Source organism: Dasypus novemcinctus, chromosome 8, assembly GCF_030445035.2.
Source record: "Dasypus novemcinctus isolate mDasNov1 chromosome 8, mDasNov1.1.hap2, whole genome shotgun sequence".
NCBI lineage: Eukaryota > Metazoa > Chordata > Mammalia > Cingulata > Dasypodidae > Dasypus > Dasypus novemcinctus.
In genome coordinates this window covers 96,473,957-96,497,062 of record NC_080680.1, presented here as the reverse complement: position 1 = coordinate 96,497,062, position 23,106 = coordinate 96,473,957, and the positions used below count along the sequence as shown (strand labels likewise).

General features: G+C 38.7%; 1 protein-coding gene and 1 pseudogene across 1 annotated transcript in view; both read left to right on the top strand.

Annotated features, from left to right (window-relative positions):
- The window catches only part of LOC101411218 (olfactory receptor 1J4-like), a 56,326-nt gene extending 38,934 nt beyond the window's left edge, over window positions 1–17,392 (top strand). The window contains exon 2 of the mRNA XM_004482564.3: window positions 16,450–17,392. Coding sequence (XP_004482621.3) covers window positions 16,450–17,392 — 943 coding nt within the window. The remainder of the gene's footprint in view (window positions 1–16,449) is intronic.
- Window positions 17,393–21,314: 3,922 nt separating this feature from the next.
- LOC101411668 (myb/SANT-like DNA-binding domain-containing protein 2 pseudogene) lies at window positions 21,315–22,709 on the top strand (annotated as a pseudogene).
- The last annotated feature ends 397 nt before the right edge of the window (window positions 22,710–23,106 follow it).

Below are 23,106 nucleotides of genomic sequence, written 5' to 3'. Positions count from 1 at the left end.
AGTAATGAAGATTGATTGTCATGGTGGGCCCTGAGGGGAGGGGGAAAGAGGTGTTGAATACATGGAATCAGGGTAACTGTGGGGCAATGGAAGCGTTTCACAAGATCATGCCATGATGGATATAGATCATGTTAAATTACACCAAAAATGTATAAAAGTGTATAGGCTAAAATGTAAACCATAATGTAAAACATAAGATAACTAAAAATTTAGAAAATTGTATAGTCTAAAACATAAACCATGATGTAAACCCAAATGGAATCATGTTTGAAAGCTATCGTTTCAATATCTGTTCATTAACTGCAGCAAATATAATATGAACATGTAAAAAGATCATTGTTGGGGAAGGGACAAAGGATTTGATGTTGCATATGTTGGAATACTATATATTGTATATGTGAATTACTGTGACCTAAAACTTATGTCAAGAGAAACTTAATAATCTGGAAATAAAAAAGAAAGAAAGGAGGTAGACACTGAGGAAGAAATGGAAGAAACTGCCTTGCCACTGTACATAAAGGGCAACACCTGTAGCAGTGATGAAAAGCAAAATGTCAAAAACAAAGATTTTTCATTTCTTTGATATCCCAATTTATTTTTCCTTTATTTAATTTTTCTTAATTTCTATGTATTCTATATCTAACCTTTAAACCCATCACTATATTCCATTTTTCTATTAATAGATTCTGGCAATATATTGGGCTTCCTTTTTGAAGAAGTTTTGGACTACAGATAGGTTCAACTATGGTGGGGGAGGAGCACTTGTGTAGGGTGTCATTAGTGGGGGGCACATGATTGGGAGGGAGTTCTCCAGAGCATATATACAGGGTACATAGAAAGGTTTGGATATTTTCATAATAGTTTCAGTTGGAAATGACAGATAAGAGAGTGCTGAGTTCCTGACCAGGGGAGCTCTATCTCATTCCTCAAAGGAATAACAACAATCCCCCAAGTGCAATGGCAAAGACCAATAAAGATGGATGGTCCAACGATGAGCCCTTGATACTGATGGCTATGATTATGAGCCTGTGTGCCTGAAATATGAACTAGCTCTAGAGCTGTGGGGTGCCTAAGAGTTACCTCCTGAGAGCCTCCATGTTGCTCAAATGTGACCACTCTCTACACCAAACTCAGCATGTAGATGCATTGCCTTCCCCCCAGCATGGGATATGACTCCCAAGGATGAGGCTCCTAGGCACCAAGGGCTTACTACCAAGCACCAGCTGATGATGTAACTACAGAAAGACCACGAACAAAGAGGTCAGCTCAGACCGGCAGAATATCTCAGCCTACATGTAATATCAGGTGTTAAAAACTGCTTTTTGACTTTGGATAAAAAGGGGGAAATGGAAAGGACAAGTGAGTTTATATGGCTAAGAGTCTCCAAAAAAGAGCCGGGAGGTCATCAGGGGGTGATGCTTATGCATGCCTCAGCAGAGTACCAGAGACAGCCAAGGTAGATGGAAACCCAGGTGCTGGTTCTCCTGAGGGCTGCAGCGACCCAAAGGTTCTATGGTCAAGGCAGATGGCTCTGGAGTTCAGGGCCATGTCAGTTGGCCCTACTTTGGAGTTTGTGTTCCTGAGTGTAATGGAGTTGGACTCAGATATGACCTTTCTACACATGTCTCTTCTGTTACTTTTACTGGACCTGTGGTTGACATTTGGGTTGGTGTATACTCAGGAGACCTGAATCTCTGAGCAGTCCATGTGATGGCCAAGCCCTGGGCCTCAGCAGACTTTCAGCTCCTACCCTCTGGTTTCTTGGACTTACCCTGGCCAGCTGACAGGAGGCGAAGAGGGTCAACCCCCACACCAGGGAACCAAGAGTGCCTACAGCTGCCAGCAGGAGAATTGCATCCATCATCCATGTGAAATCTAAACCCCCTCTTGATGTAGAGGGGGACTGGACATAGCCATCCCAGGTCCACAAGATGGAGGAATAGATTATGGATTAGAGTGGATTTACTGGTGTTCTGCTGGGGAAATATTGTGATTAGTAAGGGAAGAAATTGTAGTAGTGATGTGTAGAGGGTGGCTATGGTGGCTGCTGATGGTTGGGAGAGGGAAGAAGAGATATGGTGTGGGGGATTTTCAGGATTTGGAGTTGTCCTAGGTGGTGCTGCAGGAACGGATGCTGGATGTTGTATGTCCTGTCATGGCCCACTGGGTGGACTGGGGGAGAGTTTGTACTATAATGCGGACCACTGTCCTTGTCTGCAGTGGCTCTCCAGAATGTATTCACTGGGTACAGTGGATGTGCCACTATGATGGAAGAGTTTGTTGATGTGCGATGGGTGCCATGGGTGGGGTGGGGGGTATATGGGGACCTCATATTTTTTGAATGTAACATTTAAAAGAAAATAAAGAAGGAAAAAAAGATACTATGAAAAAAGAAAATGACAGACCAATGTCTCTAATGAATATAGATACAAAAATCCTCAGTAAAATACTTGTAAACTGAATCCCAAAGCACACTGAAAGAATTATATACCATTATCAAATGGATTTTATCCCAGGTATAAAAGGGTGGTTCCACACAAGAAAATAAATTAGTGTAATAAACCACATTAATAAATTGAAATAAATTACATGATCTTCTCAACTGATGCAGAAAAGGCAGTTGACAAATTACAGCATCCTTTCTTGATAAAAACAGAAGAAGTAGAAGGAAGCTTTCTCAATATGGTAAAGTGCATATATGTAAAACCTACAGCTAGCATTGCACTGAACAGTGAAAGAGAGGTTTCCTGCTGAGATCAGAAACAAGGCAAGGATGCCCACTGTCACTATTGTTATTCATTATTGTGCTAGAAGTTCTAGCAGGAGCAATTAGACTAGATAAAGAAATAGAAGTCAACCAAATAGGAAATAAAGAAGTAAAATTTTCACTATTCACTGACGATATGCTCCTATATCTAGAAAATCTTGAAAAACACAAGAAATCTTCTAGAACTAATAGATGAGTTCAGCAAAGTGGTGGGATATGAGCTTAATATGCAAAAATCAATAGCATTTCTATACTGATGAGCAATTTAAGGAGGAAATCAGAAAAAAATTCCATTTATAATAGCAATTAAAAGAATCAAATATTTAGGAATATACTTAGCCAAGGACATAAAGGACCTGTATTCAGAAAAACACAAAACATTGTTAAAAGAAACCAAAGAAGGGGAGCTGATATAGCTCAGTGGCTTGAGCCCCAGCTTCCCATGTACTAGCTACTGGGTTCAATTACCACTCTCTCCTAAAAAAAAAAAAAAAAGAAATCAAAGAATTCTCATCTATAAATGGAAGGAAATTTCATGTTCATGAATGGGAAGACTAAATATTGTTAAGATGTCAATACTACCCAAACCAATTTACAGATTCAATGCATGCCCAATAAAAATCTCAACAGTACTTTTGTTTTTTCATAAATGGAAAAGCTTATTATCAAAGTTATTCAGAAAGGTAAGGACCCCTGAACATCCAAAAGTGTCTTAAAAAGGAAGAATGTAGTGGGAGGACTCTCACTTCCTTACTTTAAAGCATATTACTTAGCTACGGTGATAAAAATAGCATGGTATTTGTATAAAGACAGACACATTGACCAATGGAACCAAAGTGCGAACTCAGAAATAGACCCTTACATCTATGGTTATGTGATTTTTGGCAAGACTCTCAAGCCCTCCCAGCTGGGCCAGAACTATCTAGTCAACAAATGGTGCAGGGAGAACAGGATATCCATATCCAAAAGAAAGAAAGATGACACCTATCTCACATCTTATACAAAAATCACTCAAAATGGATCAATGACATAATATAAAAGTGACAACCATAATATTCCTAGAATAAAATATAGGAAAACATCTTCAAGATCTTGTGGTAGGTGGTAGTTTATAAAAACTTACAACTAAAGAACAAGCAAAAAAAAGAAAAAATAGATAAATGAGACCTCCTCAAAATTAAAAACTTTTGTATCTCAAAGGACTTTGTCAAAGGGGTGAAATGCAAACCACTCAATGGGAGAAACTATTTAGAAATCACACATCCAATCAGGGTTTAATATCCATGATATGTAAAGAGATACTATGACTCAAAAATAACAAGACAAACTGCCTGATTAAAAAATGGGGAAAAGACTTGAGTAGACAATTGGCCAAAAAAAAAAAATATGAATGGCAAAAAAACCACACAAAACAATGTTCAACATCACAAGTGATTAGGGAAATGCAAATCAAAGCTGTAATGAGATATCATTTCATACCTATTAGAATGGCCACTATTAAAAGGTTGGACAACTACAAGTGTTGGAAAGGATGTAGAGAGAGTTGTATATGTAGCTTAGTGCCAAAAAAAAGGAAAAAATAAAAATGAAAAACCCAGCTTTGTTAAGAGATCAAGATTGATGGGAATAGGTTCCCATTTTAAGTGGTTCAGTGAAGATTATTTTCATTGAGAAGGTGATATTTGAACAAAGTATGAAGGGTTCATGGTAGTGAGCTGTGATGATATTTGAAGGTAAAACATTCCAGGGAGTGGAGACAACCATTGAATGCTGCTGGGAAGAGCTAGTGCTGGGTATGCTCCAGGAATTGAAAGTAGTTTAGAGTGACTGAAAATGAATAAGGAGGTAGAAAAAATAATCTGAGATTATTTTAGAGCAAATGGGACTTCAGATCTTAAGAGCTTTGTAATTTGATTTTTCCTATGAATTATTTGTTAATATCTTGGAAACCTTTCAGCTTATGAACAGCATAAATCGGCTTGAAAAAATATTGTTCGGTCTGCTGTGTTCAGAATAGAGAGTAGTAAACAGGTCTTGAGTAGAAGAAATGGTGGGTTTTCAGTCGATACTGGAAGCAGTGGAGTTGACAATGTAGTTGGAAGTTAGAACAAGAGTTGCTGATGAATAGAAAGCACTGTGAGAGAAAGATAAAAGTCATGGATTACTCTTTCCTTTTGGTTTGCATAACATAGCTATGCTGAACTACAATGGCTATGAAACAAAAGGTGCATGTATGCATGAGCAGCAAAAAGCAGTAGGTCTGTGTATTAGTCAGTTAAAAGAGTGCTCATGCAAAGTACCAGAAATTGGTTGACTTTTTAAAAGGGTATTTATTTGGGGTAAAACTTACAGTTACAAGACCCTAAAGAGTTCTACTCAAGGCTGTTTTTTTACCAAAGTCAGTTGCCACTAGTTGAAGCAAGAAGGTGGTGATCTCTGCCTGGTCTCTTGGACCTTCTCAGCTTCTCAGCTGCTTTGCTCTCTTTAGGTGAAAGCTATCAGGCAAATGGCTCATCTTTTTTCCTCTGGCTTTAGTTGTTTGAGCCTTTTCCTTTCTGTCTCATGTAAGGACCAAAATGACAAAGTTCTCTCCTCTTCCATGTCTTCTTCATGTGTCTTCTTGATTGAGTGTCCATTTATACAGGCCCACCAAGGGAGCAGGGACTCAACCTGAATTATACCCTACTGACATGATTGAATCAAAGCCCTACTCTTAACATAATTAAATTGAAAATATCTCAGCTGAATCTAATACAATCAAAGTGTGTCATACCCAGAGGAATAGATTAGTTTATAAACATAATCTCTCTTTTTGGGGATTCATAAATAATCTCAAACTTCCACAGCCTGTAAATAATAATAATAAAATAACTATATTAATGAAGGCTTAGTAAATGCCAGATAATCTATGTATGTGATGTGTTTTACACCATTTCATCTTCTCAAATATTTTAAAGGTGGATTCGCCACCATCCACATTGAGCAATTCTAATGTGGGAAATGGTGTAGTCATGTCTTATCTCAATTGGAAGTGCCAAAAAAAAAAAAAAAAAAGATACTGGCAAATGTCAGAGAGAAACTCCACACAGATGGTCTCTCAGAAATTCTGGGAGAATCCATCATTTTCTCTAATGTCCTAGGTCACTGTTTTTAAGGGAACATTATCAAGTATGGCCAATTTGCTAACTTCTAGTCAGTTTACTGAGAATGTCACTAGTTTTTCTTCCTTTTCCATCTGTTTATACCCATTCTAGAATAGCAGTCTATTGTTTACTTATTCTTTTTTTTAAATAAAATTTCATTGAAATATATCACTCATGCATGAACATACATAAACAATAAGTATAGAGTAAAAGTTGTAAACTTACAAAACAAACATGCATATCATCCTACTGGGCTCCCATTATCACACCATCTATAACACCTTGCATTACTATGAAATATTTGTTACAAGATATGAAAAAGCATCATCAAAATATGACTACAATCTATATCCCATATCTAACATTTGGTGTATTCCCTCCCCAACCCAGATGTATTAGTCTGCCAAAAGGACACTGATGCAAAGTACCAGAAATCTGTTGGCTTTCACAAGGGTATTTCTTTGGGGCAGAAGCTTACAAGGTCCTAAGAGTCCAAATCAAGGTATTATTAGAGGTATTTTGTTACCTAAAGTCATTTGCCATGTGTTGAAGCAGGATGGCAGGAAATGTCTATGAGGATTTAGCCTCCCTTCCTCCTCTTAAGGCTCCATGGTCCCAGCTTCTTCTAATCTCAGCTGTAAGCTGGTATAAGCCCCATTTCTCAGGGCTTTTCAGCTGCTCTGCTCTCTTCAGCTTCATATTATCAGATTCGTCTCTCTTCCCAGGGCCTTTCCCATGCCTATGATGCTGTCTTCCTGTGTTCTTTTCTTTGTATCTATTTCTGTGTTCTTGATTGAGCACCTGTTTATAGCAGGGACTCAACTCTGTACACCTTAATGATATGGTTGTATCAAAGCCCTAACCTTGATTTAATCAAGTCAATGTAAAACCTTTGAATTTAAATCAAAGCGTATCATGCCCAGAAGGACAGACCAGTTTACAAAAATAATATCTCTTTTTGGAACTCATAAATAATATCAAACTCCCACACCAGCCAATTATTAACACCCTACATTATTAGTATTATATGTTTGTTACTGTTCATGAGAGAATGTTCTCATATATGTCCTGTTAACCACAGTCTATCATCCACTACTGAATTCCTTGTATTATATAGTCTCGTGCTTTGTACAATCCATTCAATGTGTAATCTCTGTGCCTCTCATTTTCATCACAGAGTTGTGTTGTCATTGCCTCAGTAAATTTTAGAATATTCTCATTACTCCAAAAGGAAAAATCCCATGCTCCTTTGTACTTCCCTATTCTCCATTAGGATTGAACTGATATGTTCTTGTCATTGCTGAAAAATATTACAATATTCCTGCTATCATCCATAAATTGTTAGTTATAATTTCCCCATATATCACCATATTCTTAGTACTTTGTAAAAGAAGAGTATTCTTATATTTATACTATTAACCACAATCTTCATCCACCATCGAAATCACTATGCAGCACATTCCCTAGACTATTCCTTAGTTTCCTTTCAATTGACGTTTATATCCACAGACTACCTCATTCAGCCTCAACTCAATTTATAAATCAGTTGTGTTAGTTATGCTCAGTATAATGAGTTACCATCATCTATATTCATCCTCACATTTTTACAATTATTATTATCAATCATTCATTCTTATTTTGTATAGGAAATATCTAACAATCTATAAAAGGAAACTAAATTAATCTGAGTTTTTTTATTTAGAGAAATTATAGGTATGCAGAAAAATTTTGCAGCAACGCAGAGTTTCCATGTATCCCACCACCTCAAACACAGATTTCCTTGTTAACAATTTGCATTTTGTGGCACTTATGTTACAATTGATGAAATCATATTGTTGTAATTAATACAGCAGTCTTTAGTTTACTTTAATGTTCATTGATGGGATTGTACAGTTCTATGGCTTTAAAAATTATAATGGTGTACTGCCATCACCACTGTCCATTAGCAAAGCTTTCCATCACTCCAAACAGAAACTCTGCCATTTAAAGATTCTCTCAATTTTCTAACCTACCTGGCCCCTCATCCTGTGAACCAGTCAAGCTTAAATACTCTGGCTTCAAACTATAAATTCTAATGATTTTATATCATTGAATTCATACAAAGTTTGTCCATTTGTTTCTTGCTTACTTAACTCAACATGATGTCTTCAAATATCATCAACCTTATGTATGTATCAGATCTTCATTACTTTTTTATTTGTGAATAATATTCTATTGTACATGTTTATGGCCTTCAGAATTCCCACATTTAAAGGGGGCTCAAGGTCCCTACCATCCCTCTGAACTAGTCTCTGGCCACCTCCAGAGTGCTCTATTGTGTGATTTAGAGCAGGAATCCTTTGCCTAGCTTGCAGTGTCTAAACTTTCTTACAATGCTTTAGCTGTAACTGAATGTTTTATCAGCAAGGCACTTTTTGGAAGGACAAACTAGAGACACATATCCTAGTTGTGTATTTCAAGCTGCCACCCAACAATCAGCATCAACATACAGGCACCCAAATATATTCATAGGGATTACTCTGCTCCCTCTCCCTCTGGATCAAGCCAAGTAACCCAAAAAAAGGAGTGCAGGCAAGCTCCACATTGCACTGAGGCAGGGGAAAGATAGGGTTCAGCAAAGATGCCTGGAGTTCCTCAAACATATTTTTGAAGTAGCATTTTCTTGGCTCAACATTCACACAGTTGCTACAAACTTTTAGCTCTTTTCCAGAAATTTGAAGATGATTTCACTGCTAGTTTTGCTAGTTGTTAAAAAATTCTACGGGGAAATGGATCCCTGGAGCATCTTTCACTGCCATGTTGGCTGAATGCCTGATTAGTCTTTGAATATATAATACAGTGGGAAGAAATATTTTATTTATAATCACATCAATAAGACCCAAGGGTACTGATTGTACCATCAACCTAATAACTGTGCTCCCTTTGCTTTAAAAGAATATCATAATGGTTTAAGATGTATGGACCCCAGAAAAGTATGTCCTTTAAGTTAATCTATTCCTATTGGCATAAGCCTATTGTAAGTAGTGCCTGTTGTTTAGGTTGCTTCAGTGAGGAATAGCCCAGGATGGGTCTTAATCCTAATACTGGAGACCTTTATAAGAGAATGGAATTCAGACAAAGAGAGAGTAAGCCACAGAAGAAGCTGAAAATAACAAAACCTGGAAAGAAAGAAGAGACCAGCAGAGGCTGCTAGGTGCCTCGCCATGTGATAGAGGGATCCAGAACCACAGGAAGCCAGTTTTTGTGAAGAAAGCTTTGCATGATGATGAATTGATTTGTGCATTTTTTCTCAGCCTTAAACTGTAAGCTTGTAAGTTAATAAATTCCCAAGTAAAAGTCAATACATTTCTGGTATTTTGCTTTTGGCAGCTTAACAAACTAGAATAGATTTTGGTACTAGGAGTGGGTGCCACTATTACAAATACCAAAAATGTGTGAATGGCTTTATAAATGGGTAAGTGATAGATTCTGGAAGAATTGTAAGATGCTTGACAGAAAAGGCCCAGATTGCTTTAAATAGGCTGTTGGTAGAAACATGGATGTTAAAGGCATTCTGATGGTGACTTAGACAGAAACGATGAATGTATAATTGCATACTGGAAGAAAGGTGATCCTTGTTTGAAAGTGGCAGAGAATTTGGCATGATTGAGTCCTGATATCAGATGGATGGTAAAATTTGAGAAGAGTTCCAAACTAAATGTGGAAAGTGTGGGCTGGCTTCTCTTTGCAGCTTATAGTAAAAAAGCAAGAGGAAAGGGATTTAAGAACTAATCTCCTGAGAACAAAGAAACAAGAAATTGATGGTTTGGAAAATTCTGAGCTTCAAGAAAATGGGTCCCCAGAGATTAGTGCTCCTATGTGAGAATTTAACTGAACATGGAAACAGTCAGCCATTTAAGTGCAAGTCACCATTGGAAATGCAGTTATCCAGAAAGGATTTGTGGAAAATCCTACTGTCTGATGGTTGGGACCTTTGTATGGTACGTGCAAAAACCAATATCTTTTATGAGCTCTGTATGAACAGAACAATTGCTAGACAGGACTACAAGGGACAGAAAGGGACAGATTTAAGGAAAAATGACTTCCACAGCAGAACCATGAAAGCTGAGGTCTGGACTAAAGAGCTGGGCCAAGAGCAGATTCACCCAACTAGGTGGAAAGTCTGAGTATGCCCCAGAGATTGGAAAGAATGGGCCTTTTGTCCCATTAACCAAGAATAATGTTACCACCCAAGTTTCTCAGATTCCTTGGGGATTGTGGTGAAGCTGGATGCACCCCAATGTTGATGAGGGTGGAGCCCAGAATTTGGCAACCACCCCCATGCTTGAGGAAGATGGAACCTGGAGACCAGTTGCCACCCTGATGCTAGATGAGGGTGGAGCCAAGAATCTGGCCATCACTCCAATGACTAAAGACATTGGGTCTTCATAACAGTGTTTGGGGAGGTCAGGTCCACTGAGAAAGCACTTAGAAAGTTGCAGTTGTTGCTCCATAAGGCTAGAGGATAAGAAATCATTTTATAGATTACTATCAAATCTTGAAATCTAATGATGCATTCCCTGCAGGGTTTTGGAATTGTTTGGGATCCATGACCCCTGTTTTCCTTACAATTTCTCCATAAGGAAATTGGAACTTTCATTCTATGGCTGTCCCTCCATTGTATTTTGGAAGTAGATATTCTGTTCTCTACATCTTACTGCTCCAAAGCCAGAGGGGAATTTTATTCCCAGACAGACCATACTTAAAAACTGATTTTGCTGAGGCTTTATATTTAGTATACTTACTGAAATGATTTAAGGCTTTTGGGATATTGTGAAAAATGAATGTATTTTGAATAAGAAAGGAACAAGTCTTTTTGAGGTCCAGAGGGTGGAATGTGATGGTTTGAAATTGTGCAGACCTGAAAAAAGTAAGCTCTTAAAGTTAATCCATTCCAGTGGTGTAAACCTATTATAAGTAGTACCTTTTGATTAGATTACTTCAGTTGAGGCATGGCCCAGACTGGATTTTAATTCTCTTAACTGAGTCCTTTATAAGAGAATGAAAGCTAGGTAAAAACAGAGAAAACCATGAATGCAAGAAGCTGAAAGCAATGAAAATATGGAAGAGAAGGGAGAAACCAGAAGACAGCACCATGTATCTTGCATGTATCCAGGATAACCAGCTGCTGGTCTTCAGGAAGAAAGCATTGCCTGATGTTGCTTTGATTTGGACATTTTTTTCAGCCTCAAAACTGTAAGCTTGCAAGTTATTGCAAAAGCCAAATCATTTCTGGTGTTTTGTTTCTGGCAGCTTAGTCATGCTCTCTCAGAACACTGGGATGTGCCATGGATGTGCTGCCTCTTTATTTTCTTAGGGAAGTCTGTGGCACTTTGGTATCGTTTATGAATTCCAAAAATAGATATTGGGTTGTGCTTGTAAACTGGTTTGTTCCTTTGGGCATATTAGATTGTATTAAATTCAGAAGTTTCACTTTTACTTGATTAAATTAGGATTATGGCTTTGATTTGGCTATGTCAGGAGGACATTTAGTCCCTGCCCCTTTGGTGGGTGGGGACTTGACATGGCAGAAGAGAGAGTTTTAGTTTTTGATGCTGAAGCCCAGGGAAGTAAATACACGGAGAAGGAGAACACAGAAATTAGTACACAGGAGAGATACACAGAGGAATAGAGACTGCTCATTAGATAGCACAGAGGCCCCAGTAAAAGAGAGTGCTTCATAGAAGGAGCCCTCCAGCCTACAACTGAGATCAGAAGAAGCTGGGACCACAGAGCCTTAGGACGGAGAGAAAGGCCAAACACTCACAGAGACCGGCAGCCATCTTGTTCCAACATATGGCAACAAACTTTGGTGAAGGACGTAACTTACTCTTTTATGGCCTTGTGATTGTAAGCTGCTACCCAAATAAATATCCTTTATAAAAGCCAACTGACTTCTGGTACTTTGCATCAGCACCCTTTAGGCTGACAACTACAAGGTCCTATCAAACCTAGACCTTTGCACTATTTTTCAGTCCATAGGATCATTGTACCTTCATTTTGCCCCCTTCCTCTCCCGTCTCATTCTGACTGGCTGTATTTCTGCTGAAGCAAAAATCTTTTTGTTATTCTGTGTAATTCAAAGGATTCTAAGCCATGAGGCAAAAAGATCTTCGGCAGATATTTAATAAAGAAAAGGGTGTGAAGAAGAGAATTATGGGAGGAATGCCCTACAAAGTGGAATGAGGAAATCTTTGAGGGTTTTGGTTATTTTTGCTAACTTGATTATTGTGATGGTTTCTGAGTGTATCCATATGTCAAAACTTATCAGATTTTACACTTTAAGTATCTGTCATTTATTGTATGTCAATTATATAGCAATAATATTGACAAAACTAGAATAGAAACAAGATATTGGTAAATTGAACAATTCTATATCAATTAAAGATTTTGAATTTCTCATCAGAAACATTACCAGATAATCCTTCAGGGAAAGATGGTCATGGTAAATGCTATTAATCGTTTAATGAAGAAATAATACCAATTGTATTTAAACTCTTCTAAAACAATGAAGGGGACAGAATACTCTCTGTGAAAGGTTAATTTATGTATCCCAGAAAAAACGTGTTCTTAATGTTGATTTACAATATTGTTAGCCCATTGTAAGGAGGAGGTTTTGAAGAAGTTTTTTTTGTGTATGTGTGGTCACCTGAAACAGGATGGGTCTTAATCCAGATTGCTGGAGTCTTTTACAAGTAGAGGAGATTCAGAAATAAAAACAAAACCAGGAGGAGGTGCAAGAAGCCAAAATCAAGGGGACCTTGAAGAGAAAGGAGAAGTCATCACCATGTAACAGAAAAAACAAGGTCCTGCTAGGATCACCAGCAGCCAGTCTTGAACATAACAGTGTTCAGGGAGAAAGCTTTGCTGTGATAACTTTTCTATTTTGCTTCCTCTTATAGCCTCAAAACCATGATCCAATAAATTCCCTGTGTTCAAGCCAATCCATTGTATGATATATGTTTTAGCACCTGGGAAACGGGGACACTTCCCTACTCCTTCCATGAGGCCAGCATTATCGTACTACAAACACCAGATATACACGCTGCAATAATGGATACTATCCACTAATGTTTCTCACAAATATAGATACAAAATTCACCCCCAATTTTAGCAAATTGAATATCATACAGAAAAAGGGAAAGACCTTTCTATTCTGATTTTAGTAAGCTTTTATATTCCAGAAGACTTCTATAAAACCCAGTCTATTGTGTCTTCGTGATAGAACTTAGGGAATATTGAAATTTTGGAAAGTTAAGGGCCATGGACTGCTTTAGTCTGTTTTAAATGCATTTATTTTAAGGAAACTTATTTTTCATGCTCAATTACTGTTTCAGTATTTGGAATGGGAATTTTTCACTTTTTTTGCTGAGTTTATCTGAGTTTTTTCCAAATCTTATTTCTGTTTTAAAATATATTAGGAAGTTTTTGCCAACTTTTCAGGGTTTATCACATTTATCAATTAGTAGAAAATGTACTCTGCTTATTATTTCCTTTTATCTTCTTACTTACGTTTTAACATTTTCAGAGTTACTGTAGAATTGTCTATGCTACTAATTTACTTACAATGAATTGGCCTATTTGTATCTAAATAAAATAGTACAGAGTACTATAACAATTAATGCCAGGCATAATGAACTGGACCCAGCTCCAGTTTTGTCTGATCCAATGCTTTGGCTAGATCAAATTCAAAGGATGCCTAGGCTACTATTGCTGTCAATTAGATCTCTTTGCAGGCCCTGAGAAGCCCTGGGTGTCCCTTATAACAATCTCTCTGGTGACTTGACTAGTCCAGTCTCTCCAGTACCCACCCAGGCACCTCCCCAAGGTCTGATAGGAAATTGGAGGCAATTAGCCTACTAGATTATTTCTTTGGCCAGGAGCTTAGGGACATTTTGAGTCCTCTATATTGGTAAAAAGGAAACACTGCTCATTATTCTGGAGCTCAAGTTCATACATAGACAGCTCTCGAGCCTGTGGGTTAGCAGTCTTCCACTTAATCTTTTGTTCTGGGTATCAACTGAAGTGGAGACTCAGGGAAGTGGATCAGAAGGTGTCTGAGCTTACCAAGGACTGGCAAAATTCAGAGTGAGCTGGGAGTTTTTCATTAGGCAAGATATATTTGTAGATTATAAATCTGCATATGTATTTCTAGAGGGTTATTTGCAAGTGTAATTTAAGTATATGCATATTTCTTGGTTAGTACAGTCTATGTGTGTGCGTATGTATGCTACAGTGGTGTGATGGTGTGTATGGTAGTGTACCTGACTCACAGTCTGAACTTTTTCTCCTTTGACAAAGAACAGAGCTTCAAATAGACTCTCATTAAGGAAGTGTACTGATTTGATGCATGATTGGGTTCACTTAATCCATAGCACTGATCTCAAATATTTGGCATGCTCTCCTTTAATAATTCCCACTTTTTCACCACTGAACTGACATCATAGCTAAGTAAATGAGAACATAGCATCTGGAGGAAGACCTCTGTACTCCCTAAGTGGGCCACAACTTTTCTGACTTTTCCTAAAACCAAACTAAAATAGAAGGTTTGAAACCTCTACTGGGTGAAGTGACTATCTGTTTTCGAGATTTATTTGCCTGTCTGTGAGACGTTTGTACATGTTTGCTGATTGCTTTTGTGTACTTGCCATCCATTTTATTTGTAGGTACTGACTGTGTGACTGTGTCTGAGAGTGAGTGGGACCCAAGTGACTCACACACTGACTGCTTCACCTGAGCTGTTTAGAGGTCTGTGGGGCTGGAATCCCTCACCCGAAATGAGGGTTTATGTGTAGGACCAAATGGGACCAAATGTGCCATTTGTTTGCTGCCTAAATGTAAGGAAGCACATGTGTGCAATTGGTGTGTTTCCTGTGTGCTTTGTGTGTGATGCATGTGAAATTTTGTTAGTTCATGTGTGCTTCCTTATGTGTGTCTAGATACAGTGTATGAACTATAGATAGGTGAAATTTGACGTGCATTTCTTGCTGTTTGTCTTGTGACTGTTTCAGTGTTTGTGTTTGTATGTAGTAGTATTGTCTTGTGTGCTGTGTGTCCAATCTTTGTGTGCATTATTTGTTTGTTGTGTTTTTATGACTGTGTGGGTAACTGAGCCACAGATTTACTGTGTTGTCACATGAGACTAGAATTCCCATATCAGGAACTTAAGTGTTTCAGTGTGCTTGTGTGTGCACCTGTGTGTTGTGTGCATGTATCTAATTCTTTTTTTTAATTTAATTTATTTTTTAAAATTTATTTTATTTTTAAATTATCTTTTATTTAAAGTTAATAGATCACACAAAACTTTACATTAAAATACATAAGAGGTTCCCATATAACTCACTCCCCACCCTCCTACCCCCATCATTTATTTTAAATTGTATTTTTTTGAAGATACATAGATCACAAAAAATGTTACATTAAAAAATATAAGAGGTTCCCACCTCACCCCACCCCACTCCTCCCATATCAACATCCTCTTTCATCATTGTGGCAAATTCATTGCATTTGGCGAATATATTTTGGAGCACTGCTATATCACATGGATAATAGTTTACATTGTAGTCTACACTCTCCCCTAGTCCATTTAGTGGGTTATGGCAGGATATATAATGTCCAGCATCTGACCCTGCAATATCATGTAGGACAATTTCAAGTCCCGAAAATGCCCCCACTTCACATTTCTTCTTCCCTCTCCCTGCCATCCCATCAGCAACTACCGTGACCACTTTCTCCACATCAATGCTACAATTTCTTCCATTGCTAGTTACAATAGTTCCATAGTAGAATATCAGTAAGTCCACTCTAACCCATATTCTTATATGTGTTAGGGTTTCTTGTTGATTCTTATTAAAATATTTCTTAAATTCACTTCCAATAGTGGTCATATTTCTTCCAAGGGCAGACAGGTCCCCGTGCATCTCCACCAGTGGGCGGGGATCAAAACCAGTAACTGTCATAAATCAAACCCAGGCCATATCTTCTTTTAGTCCTTACAGGTGTTGTAATCTTAGGGCATGACTATAGTTCTTTTAGATTCAGATTATTTTTACTGGTAAATGAAGAACAACTATTCTTACTTCAAATGCCTTTTTTGTGGTTAAATGAGGAAATATAAACTACTCTGCACAGAGCCTGCCACACAGAAACAGAGTTGTACATTTCCTGTTCTCTATTCAGTGCTTGTTGTTTTATCTGGGATAAGGCTGTTATTCCATCAATATTGCTTGAATGAAGAAAAATGTCTTCTGCCCTTCTATGTAGATGTGCCCTCCCTAAAAGCAAACTTTATTGGTTATTGTGAAGTCTTAATGCATCATTGTAGAGAAAATGTGAGAGACTTCTGATTCTTGCATCAACTGTGTGAGAAATAAATATAAGTGTAGTTAAAAATCAGTAATTTTATATTAAAAAGGGCATTCTTATAATTTATGAGCATGTACGTATTTTTAAGGTTCTTACATTTCCCAATTTCATAATTCCCAAGAAAGAAAAGAGCAGTATGAGAACCAAGAACCAGAGCAGCGTGTCTGAATTCCTCCTTCTGGGACTCCCCATCCGGCCAGAACAGCAGGGCGTGTTCTTTGCCCTCTTCCTGGGCATGTACCTCACCACGGTGCTGGGGAACCTGCTCATCATCCTGCTCATCAGGCTGGACTCTCGCCTCCACACCCCCATGTACTTCTTCCTCAGCCACTTGGCCTTCACTGATGCTTCTTTCTCATCTGTCACTGTCCCCAAGATGTTAATAGATATTCATACTAATCACAAATCCATTCCCTATGTAGGGTGCATTTCCCAGATGTATTTTTACGTGTTATTTGCCTATGTTGATGGGCTTCTTCTTTCAGTGATGGCCTATGACAGGTACGTAGCCATCTGTCACCCTCTGCACTACACCACCATCATGAGGGAGGAGCTGTGTGTCCTGCTGGTGACTGGCTGCTGGATCATCTCATGTCCCCATGCTCTGTTACACACCCTGCTCTTGGTGCAACTGCCTTTCTGTGCTGACTATTCCATCCCCAACTTTTTCTGTGCTCTCACAGCCCTCCTGAAGTTGTCATGCTCAGACACCTCCCTCAATGGGCTAGTCATCTTTATTGAGGGAGGATTGTCTGTCCTCCTGTCAGTGAGTGCTGTTTTGGGTTCTTATATCCGCATTGGGGCCACCATTCTGAAAGTCCCATCCACTAAGGGAATCTGTAAAGCCTTGTCCACCTGTGGCTCCCACCTCTCTGTGGTGTTTCTATACTATGGGACCCTTGCCATGGTATATTTCTTTCCTTCTTCAAACAATTCCAAAATTGAGGATGCAATTGCCTCAGTTATGTACACGGTGGTGACTCCCATGCTGAATCCTTTCATCTACAGCCTTAGGAACAGAGACATGAAATCGGCTCTAACAATACTTTACAGAAGGGGGATAACTTTTGTCAAGTGACAGTTGTTCATGTTATTCTAGGGTGCTCAGAGATTACTCTTTGAAAAATAGGGTGGGTGAAAATTTTAGTAGATTGAAAAAGTAGGCAGAATACTATGCAGTCCCTCCTTCTTGTGTGGAGTCTATTTCCCCTCCCCTTAAATCTGGTCATGGCCATGAATTGCTTCAACCAATAGTTTTATTGGAAGTTATGTTGCAAGAGGTCCATGCCAAGACTTCAAATGTTTTTGTAGCTTCTGTTCTAGCAGCTCTTAGTTCTTGATACCATCATGTGAGCAAGTCCAATCTAGGCTGCCTAAAGTTAAGAGACGACATAGAGAATAAACCAGGTGTCGCAGGAAGCTCTCAGCCACCCTGAAGTGACCTGCTAGGTGATTGCAGAGGCATGTGACCCCCTGCATTGATCAGTGGAAATTGGAAAGCCAAGAAGCACCATTCAACTGCACTCAGTCCCCATTCAAAATGCCAACCTAAAATATTCTGATGTAAATAAGTGCTTTTTGTTTTTGCATGGTTTGCTATGAAACAAAATACAGTGCCTGACTTTGTCTTGGGTTCACACTAACCTGTCATTTTCAATGTTCCCTTCCTTCTTTGATCATTGCTTAGATTATCTTCCTTGCCTAATTTTCTAGAATCCACAGAATTCAAAATCTGTAGGTTCATATATATTGGGTGTTAATCTTCATGACCAATTGTGTTAGCTTGAAGTATATTCATTGTTTCCACTTCCTCTCATAAGCCCTTCTATATAGTATTGCCTGTGACTACCATTTCTGTCAAGTTCTGTTTATAATCATGTTAAGGAATTGCCATACATGCTGAAAAGATATGAATGATTTATATGATACCAAATTCATGCTCCCTTTTTTTCTGAAGGAATATGTAACATGGGAAATATATGCTCCCTCTTTAAGAAGAGAAATACTTTCAGACTAAGATTTGAGGTCTGAATAATATCACATTTTGGGTAAGTTACATCTTTTTACTCCTTAATTTACATATTGAAAAGATAAAGACTTCTCAAATGTAATATGAATAAGACCCACCACAATGTTGTTTGGCCACATGTAAATAGGAAGCCACACCATAACTCATAATGCATCTTCATAGGGTTCCATGTACACCCACAGGAATGCTGTTTGGGCTGTAAAAAATAATTAGCTTTCAGATTCTAGAATAAACAGGCAGATGTAGGCTTTACCCACAAGGTCTTATATACAGAAAAAATATATTTTACATTGGTTTGGGAATTTAGTCATGAGATTCATGTTCTGTGTTCCACTGATGGATTCTTCACCCAATCATAAACATGTGTAAGGAAAATAAAGCCAAAATCTTTCCAAGATGTTTGTATTGTTCATGTTGGAAATTGTTTTCTAAATCAGTCATATTACATTGACATAAATGGTAGTCATTCTCTTTTTAAAGGACTCCAGTAAGAAGATTAGTCCCTCTCTGGGTCACACTTTACTGATGTAACCTAATCAAAAGGTCCTACTTTCAATAGGTTTACACACACAGGGATGGGTTACCATTAAGATCATGATTTTCTGGGGTCCATATAGCTTCAAACCATCCAGTGTTAAATGGGTCAAGGTAGTGAGCCATGATGATATTTGTAAGTAAAATATTCTAGGAAGTGGGTTCAACAACTGCAAAGTTGCTGAGATAGGGTAATTCTCCATCTATTCTCCAGCTAGTCTCCAGGAAAAGAACACAGATTAGATGACATAACAGAATTGAGGAGGTAAAAAAGCAACCAAAGACAATTTTAGAACTATCAGGTGTCCAGGTCTAATAAGATTTGTAGTTTGATTTTTCCTTCAAATTATTAGTGAGGACCTTGGAAGATTTGCTGCAGATGAACAACATAATTGAGATTTTCAAAGGATCATGCTGTCTGCAGTATTCAGAGTAGACAGTAGGAAACAGGTCATGAGTAGAAGGAGGGAGAACAGCTGAGAAGCTATTACAATAGAGCAGTTAAGAAATGGTGGTCATTCAGTCTATGCTGGTAGCAGTGGAGGAGGCTATGCAGTTGGAAGAACTAACAAGAGTTGCTGATGAATTTATAGCAGTGGGAAAGAAAGCTAAAGTCAAGGTTTACTTCTAATTTTCTGTTTGGATAACAGAATTTTGCTGAGCTATTATGACTGTGAAACCAAAGGTGAAGGTGTGTCTAAGCAGTAGAAAGCCATGAGACTCTAAATACTAACAATGAAATAACTAATATTTAATGAGGCCTTATTAAATGCTAGATGATCTAAGTATGTGATGTGTTTTCCCTCATTTAATCTCTCAACTATTTTTAGAGGTGGGTTCACCACCATCCTCACTGAACAATTATAATATGGAAATCTGCCTTAACTGGAAATGCCAAGGAAAAAAAACTGGCAAAACTTATAGAGACACTCTACACAGATGACATCACAGTTCTTGGAGAATCCATTATTTTCTCTAATGCCCCGAGTGACTTGTTTAAGGGAATATTATCAAGTGTGGCCAAGTTGCTAATTTTCTGGTCAATCAGTTTACTGAGAATATCTCCAGTTTTTCTTCCTTCTCCATCTGATTTTACCTTTTCAAGGATAGCATCTTATTGTTTATTCATTCTTTATTATAGTAAATGTCTAGAAAACTTTACAAGGGAACTAAGAGTTATTCATTTTTCTTATTTAGAAAAATTGTAGGTATACCAGAAATTTATGCAGTAAGCACAGAGTTCCCACTGCCTTACAACTGATGAAATCATATTACTAAAATTATACTATCAATCCCTTAGTTCAGTTTAATGCTCCCTGGTAGTGTTATACAGTTCTGTGGTTTTAAACATTTTTCTTCTGGTAACATATATATAATCTAAAATTTCTCTTTTTAACCACATACAATCACATAACTCAGTTGTATTAATACATTTATTATACAATGTTGTACTGCTATCACCACCATCCATAATAAAAAAATTTTCATCACTCCAAATAGAAACTTACTATTATTGAAGCATTCTCTCTCCATTTCCTACCATACTTGTCCACTCTTAAGCTGTATTCTAGTTTCAAATTCTATAAATTTGTATATTCTAATTTTACATATCATTGAGATCATACACTATTTGTTCAGATGTGTCTTGCTTATTTAACTCAACATGATATCTTCAAATATCATGAACCTTGTAGCATGTATTAAATCTTCATTTCTTTTTATAGGAGAATATTTCATGTATACACCCATTGTCTTAGAAATTCCCTCATTTCAAAGATCTCAGTGCCATGCCTGCTCCCTGTGAAACAGATTCTGGCCCCTTCCAGGGTGCTCTATTGTATGACTTAAAGCAGGTAATCCTTTGCCTGGCTTTCTCTGACTTGCTTGTTTCTTCCAGTGCTTTATTTGTACTCAATTGCTTCTACCAACAAGGCAATTTCTGAAAAGACAAGCTAGAGAGAAGTACCGTATCTGTGCATTTTAGACTGCAAACCAAAAATTGGCACCAACTTACAGGTACCCCAGTAATGTGTTTAGGGGTCCTCTGCTCCCTCTGGAACAGGGCCAGTAACCCACATGGGGAGTGTGGCAAGCTCTACATCATACTGGGGCTGAGGTAAGGTAGGGTCCATCAAAGGTGACAGAAGCAACTCATACCTTTATTGATGTTGCATTTTCTTGGTTTGGCACTCATTCGGTTATTGCAACCTTTAGCTCTTTTCTGCAGTTTTGAGAAAGATTGCACTGCCAGTTTGCTTGGTCAGATGTCTAATTAGTCCTTGAAACCATTTTAGAGTGGAGGAAACATTTTATTTATAGCCGTACCTATACCTATAAAACCCAAGGGTACTAATTGTACCTTAAAGCTAATAACCAGGGAAGTTGCTACACCCTGTAGCTCAGCACTGTCTGCTATTTCGCTGCAAAAATTCAGAAAATGGAGGCGCTCTCCCTGGGCTCGCCTGGTGGCCTGAGTGACAGTGTCCGACCCATCTTCGCTTCGGGTGCCTCCAGGTTTGCGCTGGGCAGTGCCCAGGCTCGAAGGCAGTGGCGTCCAGGGGTCTTGGTCTGGGACTGGGGACTGCAGCGCCACTTTGTCCTGGGTCTCCTATGTCGTGGACACAGGTCAAGATACGGTGTCCATTGCAGTGCGAGGCTGTGGAGGTGCAGAACCAGCAGCTGGAGTGAGCTGAACTGTGTTCCGCCCCATGTCCTGGGGTCTGCCATTACAAATGCGTGTCCCGGCCTTGGCCGAGGTAGGATAAGAGTGGATCCTGTCCCAGTGCTGGGAGCGCATCAGGATGACATACCTGTTACAAAGAGAACATTAAAGAGAAAACAAATGTCTTCTGAAGAAGCACAGAGAAGAATCATGAAGAATATTGTATAGGTTTTGAAACCGGTACAAACGGAGTGCGAACTATTTCAAAGTTGGACAGACTTTTCAAGGCTTCACCTTTCTAATACTGACCATTTTGGCATTGATTGTAACACCTGTTGGAAAGAGGGTATCTGTTATCATTATGCTGAGATCAGGTCCCAGGTGCCACTGGCAAACGACTTCAGGAATACTTCAATTCGGAGAAACCAGAGGGATGGATCGTTATCACCAGAGTGCAGAAAATGAACTAGAAAAATGTTTACTACAGATTTTTAGAGCTCACTATTTGTGAAGCTAGGTGCCTGGAGCTGCACATGGAAACTGACTGGACACCTATTGCCCACTCCAACCAACTCCCTGGACAAGTCTTTCAGTATTTATTGCCAGGAGGCTGTCCTACGGGCCCGGGCCTTTATGCCATTGGCTATGAACAATGCACTGAGAAGACTCTCTCACCCCACATGGAATGGTGTTCCCTGGACCCAGGAAAGGAGGGCGGGTCCTCGAAACCCTTGCGGTCCAAGCCTCATTATAGGTGGAAATGGAACCCACCTGGATGATCTATTGCTACCTGGGAATTGCTGAGGTCAGGACTTTGCAGCATTTATTTTTACATTTCCAAGCAAATACCAAAACCTTCAGCAAAGATTGGGTTGGTATTAATGGTTTTAGTCTCAGAACTGTATTGTGGATCCTGCAGATCTCCCCAAATAAATATATACCAAATTTGTAGAAATGAAGAGGGATTTTTATTCTGCTGGCTCTTTAGTTGAATGCCTGGAAAAAGTCATTGGATACCCCTTAAAATCTAACACCTGCAAGTCATCCTTCATAAGGATTTGGGTTCTTCCCCTCCCTCTTCCAGAACCTGTCCCTGTGCCTCATCCAGATGCTGCCATCAGACTCCTTCTCAAAATAGACTTTCTACAATTGGGTCAGTACATCTTATAAGGAATCATAGTAGACTTTGGTAAGAACAAACAGACCTCACCTGAGAATGCTCATTTTGAGCAAGCAAAATATACAGCAACCTTGCATGGTGCATCAGCTGTTCCTTTTTTAAAAACAAAAGACAGGGAAGCAGCTGTGGCTCAATCAGTTGGGCTCCTGTCTACCATATGGGAGGACTGGGTTTGAATCCCAGGGCCTCCTTGTGAATGCAGGCTTGCCCTCATGCTGTGGAGAGCGGCTGGCCCGGGTACTGTGGAGTGGGCTGGCAGGCCAGCCCCGTGGAGATGCAACAAAAAAGGGAGACAAGTAAAAACACAGAGCATGCAGCAAATGGACACAGAGAGCAGACAACAAACAAGCCATAAGGGGGGAATAAATGAAAGTAAATACAGACACA